The 13239-nt window shown below is 45.3% G+C and overlaps 1 protein-coding gene across 1 annotated transcript; it reads left to right on the forward strand.

Annotated features, from left to right (window-relative positions):
* Positions 1 to 440: 440 nt before the first annotated feature.
* LOC132446273 (elongation of very long chain fatty acids protein 6-like) lies at positions 441 to 13063 on the forward strand. Its single transcript, XM_060036486.1, has 4 exons — positions 441 to 842; positions 3895 to 4026; positions 7060 to 7211; positions 9007 to 13063. The coding sequence occupies exons 1-4, from the start codon at positions 742 to 744 to the stop codon at positions 9459 to 9461; spliced, it is 840 nt and encodes a 279-aa protein (XP_059892469.1). The 5' UTR covers positions 441 to 741; the 3' UTR covers positions 9462 to 13063.
* The last annotated feature ends 176 nt before the right edge of the window (positions 13064 to 13239 follow it).

Genomic DNA, 13239 nt, shown 5'->3' on the forward strand with positions numbered 1-13239 from the left:
CTCTCGGTATTTCACAGCCACACTTTTTGAAAAGCCTATTTTCTGACACCTCAACGTTTTGTCCACTAGATGGTGCTATTCTATTTTTGATTCATCGATTTGCATCAGTCCAACGTAAATCGGCTGAGGCAGACATTTTTTATAGTTTAGAAACGATGCCATGTTTTCCTGATTAAAAAACACTTTTACTCACGCCTCTTAAATATGAAGGCCAAATTAATGTTCAGCCCTCAGATGAATTGACACTGTGACAAATAGCAAAAATATAAGACAAAGTTGAACGAGTATTGCGTCCATAAGTCATACAAGGACACCGTGGAGCTAATTTAACACATTGGCCGTATACTTCAGACTTAATACACGAGTCAATACACGAGGATAGAGCATGGGATGGTCAGAGCCCCACGCAATCCAGCGTCACATGGAAACTCCTCCCCCGCCGCCTCCATCACTCGGTGCGCGCGTCTCAACGCTGAGGAAGAGAATGAAAGTGCTCGCCCTCTGCCTCCCTAGCGTGCGATAGACTGACAGCAGGGAAGTGCAGCGCATCTTTCGATATCATTTATTGGTCGATATTGGTCGTGTTAGCCAGCCTTGCCAATAGGGAAAGGCCACAGATCCAAATTCGTGCAAAGCAGCCTCACAAACAGAGGTTCGGCGGCTTGTTGGCGTTATTTTATCACCAGCAAATCGTTGGAGAGCGCAGGGCCCGAGTTTGGCGGAAGAGACACTGACATCGTTATGAAAATGAACGAGTCTGCGAGCGGCTCTCCGCTAGAAGAGTACGATTTTGAAAGGCGTTTCGATGAAAGAGAAGCATTGGAATGGATGCAGGAAAACTGGTGAGTCGGATCTGTGATGGAACTATTTTATTGCCGTAGCCGGCAAATAGATAGCCCTGGGCAGACTGGTCCTGTCAGAACTGTGCGCCATGCGTGAGCGTTTATCGGCGCGACAAGGCTATTACACCCGCCCCCATCTCGTTTATTAATGTTAGTGTAACGTGTTCATAATCATTTAAGTTGTAACATTGTTATTTCTTGCTTCTACTCGTGCCCTTGAGGATGCATGGTACGACTAAATTAACTTCATCCTCACAGCTCATCATTAACTAACGAAAATAGCCTACGAATCCACACTGCTACTTATCACCTTTGCAGGCCATATCATTGATCACTTTAGTGTTCGCCTTTAAAGTGTTGACCCTAGGCTGTATTTGTAATTGTAGCTGTAGGCTTATTGTTTCCCCAACTAGTATATGGCAGTATATGGTGTGTGTGTGTGTGTGTGTGTGTGTGTGTGTGTGTGTGTGTGTGTGTGTGTGTGTGTGTGTGTGTGTGTGTGTGTGTGTGTGTGTGTGTGTGTGTGTGTGTGTGTGTGTGTGTGTGTGTGTCTGTGTGAGAGAGAAAGAAATAGAGACGTGTTTATGTGTAAACCTGACTCTCTAACCCACAAGACTGACAAGCAAAACTGCAGACACTGCTTGCCGGTATTTGACACAATCGCATCCTTGGCATTGATGAATAGATCTGCTTCAGCACTGCTTCTCCTGATTAGCCAAATTTATATAATGCTCTTTGCAAAGGCACACACAATCTTGCAAGTGAGTAATTTTTCAAGCCAATGGTTAAACATTTTTAACAACAGCATGAGAAATCATCAAAAGCAATCAGAGATGATAAATAACATGTTTGTACCTCTACGGAGTAGTAACCTTTCACAGCTTTATCACCTGCCATCTTCTTTCCCCAGTATTATTTGGCTAAGAAAAGCCCACACAATGCTATCACTTCCTTTCTGTGTACATTACAGGCCTACAGCAACCAACGAAAAGGGCCATACAACTAATTAAACAACCAAGCAACAGCACACCACGGTTTACATAATAGGAGGAGCCCCTCTCAAATCATCCCTTCAGGAATTCATAATTGATAATGTACAGAAACTGGATAGATGTACAGCCTGCTCTTTTGCTAGCACTGTCTGGGGCCATTTGTCCACTGCTCCCTCTCCCTCTCCCTCCCTCTCCCTCTCCCTCCCTCTCCCTCTCCCTCTCCCTCTCCCTCTCCCTCTCCCTCGCACTCTCACTCTCGCTCTCTATGTCTTTGTTTTATTTATTTGTGAACGATGGGGCAAGGGAGAGACAGCGCTATTTAGCACGACCCAGTTAGCATGATGTTTGATTGAATTGGCCTTTAATGTGGTTTGTGGACCATATTAATGGCCCCTGACCTGATCCTTAATACAGAGACGTTGCAGGGTATCAGATTAAACAAGTAATGGCAGGCGCCACAAGGTTCAGGCCCTACAACAGCATGTCCTGTGGAGCCTGAACTGGGTCAAGCTGCAAGATGTACATCTATTGAGATTAATACGAATTCTGCACATCTGGATTAGTCCAATAGTGGACCAAACTTCCCCACATAATATGTAGGAGCACATGAACAGGGATACAGTACACACACACACACACACACACACACACACACACACACACACACACACACACACACACACACACACACACTGACATAGCCCCTGCAGACAGTAAACAAACAAACACACAATCATTAATTATTGCAAAAAAAAATCCCTGGCAAAAAAGCCATGGCGTTGAACTTTATGTTCCGTGAACCCTCCTGGCTAGCCTGGGAGTATGCCTCCCAATCATTACATCATCGTGTCTAGGGTGAGGCTGTCTCCTAATGGCCTAACTTGACCAGCTCAGCTTTCTGAGTGGCTAAGCAGCAGCAGGCCAGACCTGGTGATCCTCCATGACAAATACAAAAAAAATGGGTTATGGGGATCTTGCAACACAGTAAAGTTCAGTGCATCCTGGGTTGGACTCGATGCATCATGATGAAGCAATCACAATTCCCCTATGCTATAAATATAAAATAATTATTGAGTAGTTTGAATACAGAGTATAACTTGTATAAGTGTAGCTGTTATTGTTCTAACTATATTATTAATTATTATATATTTTTAGAAAAATATATACATACAGTATATGTACCATACCGCCAGAAAGAGTTTAAACTGTACAAAGGTGTCTCAATGCAATGCTCGGAGGCGCATGCATGCTCTTGTTTGTCATGTTTGATCATATAGGTAGGGGCCTCGTCTGCACTCTCCAGTTGTGCAACTGCCCTAGGCCCCGATCACACAGAACAGGTTGGAAAAGCTATTCTGTAGTTATGAATGGGATCCATGCATTTTTACTTTCGTATTGCTGAGCGCCATGTGTTTGTTGAGGGGCGCCCTTGACTCCCCAAGCTGCACAGATCTTCAACCCCAGATCAATCGACCCAATGTGATCTGATGTAGGTTTAGGGGTAGATGTTCCATTGCTGTTGCTGGTCCCTTATCTGCGTCTTTCGGCTTCAAGCAAAAGGCAGTGCAGGGATGGTCACGTTTTACAGCCTGCAAAGTTATCCCTGTGAAAGTCAGCGTATCTAACAGTGTCTATATCTATAGAAACCAACGGCATTACGTGGATTCACTATCTGATTTATTACGTCTTATTAACGGCTATTTATTAAGAATGTGTAATACCAAGTGGACCTGAGCACCTGAAGTCTATGCAAATCTCCCTAGTGTTTCTGTACATTCCCCCTTGCTACACCCGCTTGGTGCATTGCCATAACTTGATGTATAGGTCCCATATGACCTCCTGACCTTCAGCCACAAGGAATGTTTCCTGGGTATATCCCTACATTCCTCACACCTCACACTGAATAGGCAACACCTACTCTTTTTACTATACCTGAGACGTTAGACCGGGGGGCTGTTGGACTACTATTCTATTCTTTTCTATTCCTAGTACTGGTCGCATGGCACAATGCTCTCTCCTTTGCTCATGACAATTGTGTGGTTGTGTTTTGTCGTCTCCAGGAGCAAGTCTTTCATGTTCTGCGGCCTGTATGCTGCACTCATATTCGGAGGCCAGCACTTCATGAGAGAGCGGCCCAAACTCAACCTCCGCAAGCCCCTGGTGCTCTGGTCGCTCAGCCTGGCCATCTTCAGGTGAGCCGGGGCCACAGAGAAGGAACAGCTGCTGCTACGTTTCCAAATACCCCAAATACAAAAAAAAATTACATTGCATGCAAAAACATATCGAATGTGACTATGTGTTCTTCAGGTTTGTGCTGTAGCTCTCTCTTAGAACATGATTGTTGTGGCTTTTGTGTAGGCTTGAATGCAACTTGACCGCTAGATATGTGGGATCAGACACCTGAGCTGTCGCATGCAAAGCATTCTGAAAAAGGCAACCTTTGTTTAGCATAAAGAGAGAGGAGAGTTCTTTATTGCCGTTGTACCTTCAACAACAACAAAAAACGACTTGGGATGACAAACTTAACCACTGAAGTCCAAAATAAGACGAGGCAATTGAACGATTGTCAACAGTCATAAGGGCTCATAACTAGTATACTTGTGAGAATGTCTTTGCACAGTCAAAGCCAGAAATCAGTCTGCATTCTGATCATTATTCTAATCTGTGTTATGTGTTATGTACACAGACACGGCGAGATGCTGTGTTCCCCAACATAATAAGCGTCTGTAGTCTTCAGGGTTGGGTTGGAGGGTTGCCACTACAGTTGAAGTCCATTGTTGTGTTTGTGTTTTATGTATACTATTTACTGTCTTAACTGTTGTTATACAATGCAACACAATGTATCCCCTTAAAACAATAGGTGTGTTTTTGTGTGTGTGTGTGTGTGTGTGTGTGTGTGTGTGTGTGTGTGTGTGTGTGTGTGTGTGTGTGTGTGTGTGTGTGTGTGTGTGTGTGTGTGTGTGTGTGTGTGTGTGTGCCTGTGCGTGTGTGTGTGTGTCTACCGATTGCTCAAACCAAGGATGCATGCGTTAACGCTTTCTAGATGCTTCCATATTGGGAGGTTACAAGACAATTACAGCAAGCATGCTTTAAAACGGCCGAGATAAAACCTCTTTGCCTGGTGGCATTATGTAAGATGTTGCAATATATGAATTAATACTGCAGATTTAAAGAGTAGTTTTGTTGGCTTAACACAAGATCCTCTTCTCGACCCAGGATGGAGTTAAGTGCAATTAGTGCAGTGAAATCAAACGGCCACCCTTTATATGGTGGCCATTAGCTGCTACAAGCTAGATTAAAGTCATAACGTAACTACTGATCCAATCTATCTGTATCACAATATGATGCAGCATAGATTTCAGTCATAATGTAATTACTGATACAATCTATCTGTATCAGTTTACGATGCCACATAGATTAAAGTCATACCGTAGTTAATGATATAATCCATCTGTTTCACTTAATGATGCCATATTTACAATATACATATATTTACAGTATATATATTATAATTCCTATAATATACTAATACAGTAAGTAGTACTCTGCTTATGTGAACAATCGAGATAACACAAATCAGAGAAAGCTATTGCTGCTACCTCTGATACTTCTTATAGTCACTATGACAGGGCTTATATCTGAGAACCCAATTCCACATCAATACAGCTGCATATACACACTGGTGCCTGGTGCAGAGCTGATGTTTTCACAGCCACACATTTCCTTCATAGTGTTTCCCGCCTTCAAACCCTCTGAGCCTGCGGTTTCTCTCTCTCTCTCTCTCTCTCTCTCTCTCTCTCTCTCTCTCTCTCTCTCTCTCTCTCTCTCTCTCTCTCTCTCTCTCCCTCTCCCTCTCCCTCTCCCTCTCCCTCTCCCTCTCCCTCTCTCTCTCTCTCTCTTTTTCTCTCTCTCTCTCTCTTTGTCTGTACGCTGATATTTGAGTACTATCTGTACAAAGGCGTTGGAGCCGATATGCCAAAGACGGTTGAAATTCAGCCATTGTAAATTGTTGCTTGAGTTCTCCTTCTGACTCCTTCCTTCAATCCATTTTGTAGTGTCTGTTGTTGCCACGGTCAGCATACACTTCTATACGATCCCTATTGTTCATAGAGTGAAGAGATGGCATTATGTAACCAAAATAAATATGACTGTGTGCTTTTGTTTTTTCCCAATATAAAGCAACTTGCAAAAATCGTACCGTTGTGCCCAATATGCTGCCCAAAGGGGGTAACGTTACCGACATGATACTTACCTCCTGTAATGGGACAGGGTGCACATACAGTATGCATGAACATGTCGCGGAGGCTTAACGATGGAGCGTGGTGTGGCCATTGGGTTTGTACGTCGATTGAAAGAGATACGCAATGGGAGGGTGGCATGGGAAGAACAGAGAAGTACTGTGCATTGTTCTCCAAGTTCGTCTTTGAAACGCTTAGGTCCGACAATACTGGAACCTTTGTATCTCTGCACACTGGGAAATCTGTCTGTGATTGCACTGAACTCATCCTGCAGCCATCTCTGAATGCAAAACTAGCCAAACATTGCGTGTATTTGCATGTTATCTGTTTTGTATGCTGCAGACTGATTGTATGTCAGTTTAGTTTAGTGGAAGTGTGTAGGAAATGCAAATGCAACTCTTACTGTTGAGGAAGGTGCAACACTTTAACAAAGTAATGCAAAAGTCGAGTTGGTCTGCAGAACACCTGCTTTTCCATCTTCAGTAAACAGTTTCTCTAGCCTCTCTCTGTGATACCTGCGATCAGCTCCAAGATTGCCTCAACATGAGCCAACTTCTATGCTTTTATTTTTTCATTGTCTTTAAGCAAAGCTTTGTTTGCCTTGTATTGGTTGCAAACCTTTCCCCCAGTCATCCAATAACCTACCATCCCTTATCATCCCTTATAAGGATCCCCCAGTTCCCCTCCTCATCCCTCGCTTTATCAATTCCTTTCACAACCTTGTGTACACTGAATATAAGTACATACTGGGGGCAATAAAAAAAAAATATATGGGTCAAGGGGTATGTGAAACTTTGGTGAGGGGCTGTTTGGAAAATGAATTGCTAACATGCAATGTTTGTATGCGTGCATGTGTGTGTGTGCGTTTGCACTTGTGCGTGTGTGTGTGTGTGTGTGCGTGCGTGCGTGCGTGCGTGCGTGCGTGCGTGCGTGTGCGTGCGTGCGTGTGCGTGTGTGTGGTGTGTGTTTTACCTTTGACTCCACTAGCATCATCGGGGCAGTGCGGACCGGTTGGTACATGATGTACGTGCTCACCACAAGTGGATTCAAGCAGTCGGTGTGTGACACCAGCTTCTACAGCGCACCCGTCTCCAAGTTCTGGGCCTACGCCTTCGTCCTGAGCAAAGCCCCTGAACTGGGTAAGGCCTCCTCCCTTCCCTCCCCTCCGGTCGGCCCTGCTGTCCGCTAGACTGAGGGATTCACAGGAGGGTACCAGGAAGGGAAAACCCATCAGGAAGGGGAAAGGGATGCGATGGCACCACACAGTGACCAAGGTTAGACAGGGCTACGTTGACGATGTAACGATACAGTCTCTTGGGTCCTTCTTCTGTGTGGACCATGGAAAATTTCTGAAAATACATTTTATTATTATTATTCAGATTCAGATTCAGATTCCTTTATTAGTCCCCGAGGAGCAATTCGGTTCACAGCCGGAAGAAACCCCTGAAGTTTTACAGTTTTATTATTTAAAAAAGGGGATCAAGCAACATAATTGGCAAGAAGAAATAACGATGATCAAAGTAAAACCAAAAAAATTACGTTAAACGCTGTTTTCAGACTCAATTCATTAGTTTGAAAAGTTACTTATTGGAAGAGCCGGGGGGGGTTAGGAGAGATGAATAAGTTATTCTCAGACCCATGGTTGCTGGACCGTGATGTCACGTGGAGCTACTGATCACACACACCGCACAGCCACCGGCACTTAACCTGAGTAAGGTAGAAGGCCCAGCCAGACACACGGAGCGCGATAACCTTGGCTGGCCGGGTTGATTTCACACACACACACACACACACACACACAAACACACACACACACACACACGCACACACACACACACACACACACACACACACACACACACACACACACACACACACACACACACACACACACACACATCTCTCCAAGAGCACTCTCTAGTGCATTTACATTGCATCACATACAGGGTATTGATCAGCAGCAAAGCCCCCGTGCCCTCCCAGCCTGAGGAGTTCTGTGTACAGCCTGTTGCCTTTATTAGCATTGGGGTGGGGGTGTATGCTGCTGGATTGGTGGTGGGCGAGGGAGGAGGCGTTATTTAATACAGTGTTTAATATTTAATCAGCGCAGCATTGATACCCATGTTCTTCAAGAGAAGGACTCCGGATCAATTTACCATAATCCCTGCAAGATGGGTCCGTTGTGAGTGTGTGTGTGAGTGTGTGTGTGTGTGTGTGTCTGTGTGTCTGTGTGTGTGTGCAAGTATATGTGTGTGGATCTGTGTGCACCCTTAAGGTGCAGTCACCTGAGACGCGGTTGGATCCGGTGCAATGGTCTCCCCTACTAAATCAGATTGGGCTTAATACATTCTGGCTTTTTGGACTGTACTGCAAATCAATATATTTGTTACGTCATGTGGCTCCAGGTCAAAGTTGATATTATTTCAGCTTTGACCCGCTGCTCCGCATGATGTAACGCGTATGGCCCCTCCCCTCTGTTCAATTTCCGCACAGCTTTCCCCATTGGCTAACACACCTTGAAGGTCCCGCCTCTTTCGCCATGTGACAGAGCGTTCGGGTCTCACCCCTCACCCCTTCACCCCTGCTCCTCCTCTCTCTCCAGCTGACAGGGCGTTCACCCCTCCCCCCTGCTCCTCCTCCACCCCCCCCCCCCCCCCCCTGACAACACGCGTTCACGTCCCTAACCTCCTCTCTCCTCCTCTCCCCCACCCAGGCGACACACGTTCACGTCTCACCCCTCCTCCCCCCTCCTCTCTCCCCCTGGTATCACAGTGTTCACGTCTCACCCCTCCTCCTCCTCTCTCCCCCTGGCGCCACAGTGTTCACGTCTCACCCCTCCTCCTCCTCCTCTCTCCCCCTGGTATCACAGTGTTCACGTCTCACCCCTCCTCTCTTCTCCTCCTCCTCCCCCCCCCCCCCCCCCCCCTCGCCCAGGTGACACGGTGTTCATCGTGCTCCGCAAGCAGCGCCTCATCTTCCTCCACTGGTACCACCACATCACGGTGCTGCTCTACTCCTGGTACTCCTACAAGGACCAGGTGGCCGGCGGCGGCTGGTTCATGACCATGAACTACGGCGTGCACTCGCTCATGTACACCTACTACGCCGCCCGGGCGGCCGGCCTGCGCGTGCCGCGACCCCTGGCCATCCTCATCACCACCACGCAGATCCTGCAGATGGCCATGGGCCTGGCCGTGCTGGGGCTGGTGTACCGCTGGATGCACGAGGTGCGCTGCCCCACCCAGGTGGACAACGTGGCCTGGGGCTCACTCATGTACCTCAGCTACCTGGTGCTCTTCGCCTCCTTCTTCTACAACAGCTACCTCAGGGGCAGCGCCGCCGCCGCTGCCGCCGCCGCGGGCGAGAAGAAGGGGATCAAGGCCGAGTAAGGAGCAAGGGGGGCAAGCCGGGGTTGCCCCGTGTGGGGAGCGTCGGGTTGGGGGTTTGGCCAGCGGGGAGGGGAGACTCTGTATTTTACATGGTCAGTCGTTTAAGAGTGTGCCATAAACGGGTGGGGGAGGGGGGGGTGGGGGGAATCGTGACCTACAGTGTTGTGCCATGAGTGTGTGTGAGTCACAACTACTTTGCTGGTTGCGGGGTCCACGTCTTAATTGTGTATGTTGTTTTCACTTTCATTTCTTTTCTTTTTCTTTTTAATACTTGACCAATTGAAAGCCTCTGTAGGGTACGCTTGAGCTTTTAGGAGGATTTCAACCCGTGTTGCGGAAGTCTGTCGTTATTATGATAGCAACCTGTGGACCAGGGAACTGTTTCAAGGTGAGCACACTGTAACAGGTCCCCCCCCCCCCCCGCCCCCGAAGTGACAAAAGTACCGAAACGATAAGGGAAGCTAATATACGAGAACATGTTTGTGTATGACTAACATGGTACTGACACATAACGGTAATTGTTTCTCCGAACACTAGAGTGTTGGAGCCTTGCGGGCAAAGCGGTTTCATAGGCCCTTAACTATAACCTCCGTCCGATCCTCTTAGTGTTTTTGACTATAAAAGACATTCCATCACAGTAAGTGGTGTGCACGAGAAATCTCTTGAGTTATTGAAAAAACTTGCTGAGAATGTCTTTCCAATCGGACACTTCTGCGAAACACTGTAATGACAAGGTGATTCGAATGAGGGGACCTTGTTTCTTTACTGTTGTCATTTCAGACATTGCAACGCTTGATAGATGCTTAAAATATCATCCACCAAATGAGTGACACTATTTAGTGATACTTTTTTTTTAAAGAAAATTGAATTGGAAAAAGGGATTTGAAACTTGCTGATAGACATTGATCAGGGTTTCGGTAAATGGCATTATGACAAGATAGTGAACATGACAACAATAGTTTGCATTCTGCATGCTATTAGGCTTAAAGCCCATGCTGTTAAGCTAGTAAGCAACTGATCTGAATGCTCTGATCCTTAAATGATGGCATTCACAGAGAGGGGCCCCATCTTAAAATGGCACTTGAGTCCTCCTGGGCTGAAATGCTCTGAAATACAGAGCAAGGAGAAGCACCGGTTTTGGTGCTTCTCTTAAGACACATGTGTCAAACATGTGAGATACGTAGAAATGTTCAATCAGCAATGCACTTATGTTCTGTATCAATACTATATATATGTAAAGTTAATTGAATGGATTCAGATTGGCACTAGGTGTAATGAAACTCTTCAGTCTGCTCAGAGCCGGCCTGGCAATGACCGAGTGGCGTTGATGTCGTCCCTTGAGATGACACGTGGTCAGGGGAAGCACCATAAATACTGAACTCCCACTCACCTTTGTACTTTTTCATCTGTTGTGAATTGTGAAATGTTTACCTTTCTCTGGACCATGAGGACAGACACCTGCGTAGTCCTTCATTTACAACCTCCCACCTCGCCCCGCCTCCCCGAACACGTGTTCACGTCCTTGTTCCCCTGAACGCCGCGACTCATGTGAACTCTGGAAATCATGTAGGTGTCATCGACATGTGTCGGCCTGTTGAATGGGGAGACCAAGACGACCTGGCCGTTATGTACAGCCCGCGTAGCCCGCATAGCCTGTACATTTCTACACCTTTGGCCTTCTTTGTCATATGCATGATCCTTCTTGTGCGCTTTAAAGGGACTAAGAGGAGTTTATGTTTTTGCTAAGTACATTTAGATTACATTTCCCTGAATACATATTGCGTTTTACGTGATATGTGTTGACATGGCAAATAGTGAAAACCACGGTTTAACCACATCGTAGGCTAGTAGCTGCCGGTCTTTAATCATGTTTTAGTTTTTTTATTTAGCTTCATGCTGTGAGTAACTAAGTTTTCAGAGGGGAAAAGCCATTTGTCCTTGTTTTGAAATGATTCTGGAAATGTTTAATCTGACTTATAATTGCATAGCAAATTAACAACTCCTCTAAGGGCCTTTAAAAACACCTAACCCAAAATAAGCACTCAATGGTGTTTGTACATGTTTGTAATAAAACATGGCCAATAAAAACGGTGACATGGAAACATTAACTGAAAGGATGTTTTATTGATATCTGTAGTTTCTGTACTCGACCGGTTACTAAACAGAAGGGTCAAGTGGGCGTGTAATGGAAAAGAGCAACTGGAATGAACAAAATTAACTCAATTGTAAATAATATCTATTTATTTTCTTAAAGTGTGCTTCTCCATCAGTTTCAAGGTCCACGGTAAACGCAAGGTAAAAAAAATAAGTGTTTGCTTATCTTCCACCATATTTTGTCTTTTCTTTTCGCAAATCCTCCCATCCTCCAATCGATATCCAGCCAAGCATTTCCACTGATGAACTGCTTTCTACACCGTTTTGCCTCTGAAAATGGATACAGGCGACCAAGTTGAAACGCGTGTCAGAATAGAGTCCGCCGTAGCCTGTAGCCTTCTACAATCCTCTCACCCAAATGTGGCTGCCCGTGTGTGTAGTACGTTTTACGGATCGTCTTTCCCACACACTAGGAATAGGCCTCAGCACTATCGGCTGATCTTGTGCTGCTGGCACAACTCTTAGGGCTTGTGTAATTACCTGCAGAGAATTTAGAAGCAAAAAACGGATCTAGTGACTTATCAAGTGTACAGGTTGCAGGAAGCTCTAAGCATGTGGCACATGTCAGCCCACATTCCTCCCCATACAGTGAAGAAAAAATCAAATCAGTTTTGTTAATCTCACTTTGATTCAGTTTAACCTCAAAGTGTTGAAACATGGAGACAGAGTACAAATACACGCATAGATTCAACAATGAATGGCATTTTAAGTAAGTAAAACCGGTGGTGTCAGATTGCACCGACGATTACCACCACAAGGGGACGCTAAGCGGTATGCTTTTCCCCCGTGTTGAACTTGTTCTAAGCAGGGGTCCAGAGGAGCTGGAGATGGGGTGTTGGTAGTTACTCCAGGATCCGGGAGTTTATGTGGACTGACAGCTTCTCTTCTCAGCTTCTCTCACTGTCTCTTTTTTATATCGAGAGGGAAAACTCAACAGGGGTTCACAGTACTACTTTGCCCTTACTTACATATATTTTTGTGACTGTGTGCTATATTTTTGCTTCAGTATCAGTGACATTAGCTAGTTTAGTTTTAAATGCTATTAACTTGTCAATTGCAATGCAATGTCTCTTATGCCTTCATAGACAATGGGTCATTTTAAACTGTTGTACATGCAGCACTTGCTTGAGCATCTGTGAATATTCAAATGGTATTATAAGTACGATTTGATTAAAATTGCCAAACTTAAAGGTGTTGCTGTTTATCAGCGGTAGGCTTACTAACTTTAACTATAAGTTTAACTTCACCCATAGGTTCTCATTCAATATTGAAATGTCCAATATTTAACACAAACCTTTGAGTGAGGTTAAACTCTTGGTTCAACACAAATGTTCATTTCTTTCACACAACCACAAAATAAGGGAAAATCGGTTTCAAGGGCTTTGATGTTTAAATGTCATAACTGAATGTTGTGATTTGCAAAAAAAATAAAATACAAGACTAATGTTTTTGTGTCTTGGTTCTTCAATTAAGTGTTCTTTGTTTCAGTGTCGTCGATCGACAGCCAATGGAGATAGTAATCAGTGTGAACCTGTTGTGAACCAGGTATCAACTGGGTTCAAACCCTGCTTTAGGCTGCTGAGGTCTTTGACCTGGCTTGGGAGTATTAACCTAGGGTTTAGGA

This window comes from Gadus macrocephalus, chromosome 18, assembly GCF_031168955.1.
Source record: "Gadus macrocephalus chromosome 18, ASM3116895v1".
In the NCBI taxonomy this organism is placed as follows: domain Eukaryota; kingdom Metazoa; phylum Chordata; class Actinopteri; order Gadiformes; family Gadidae; genus Gadus; species Gadus macrocephalus.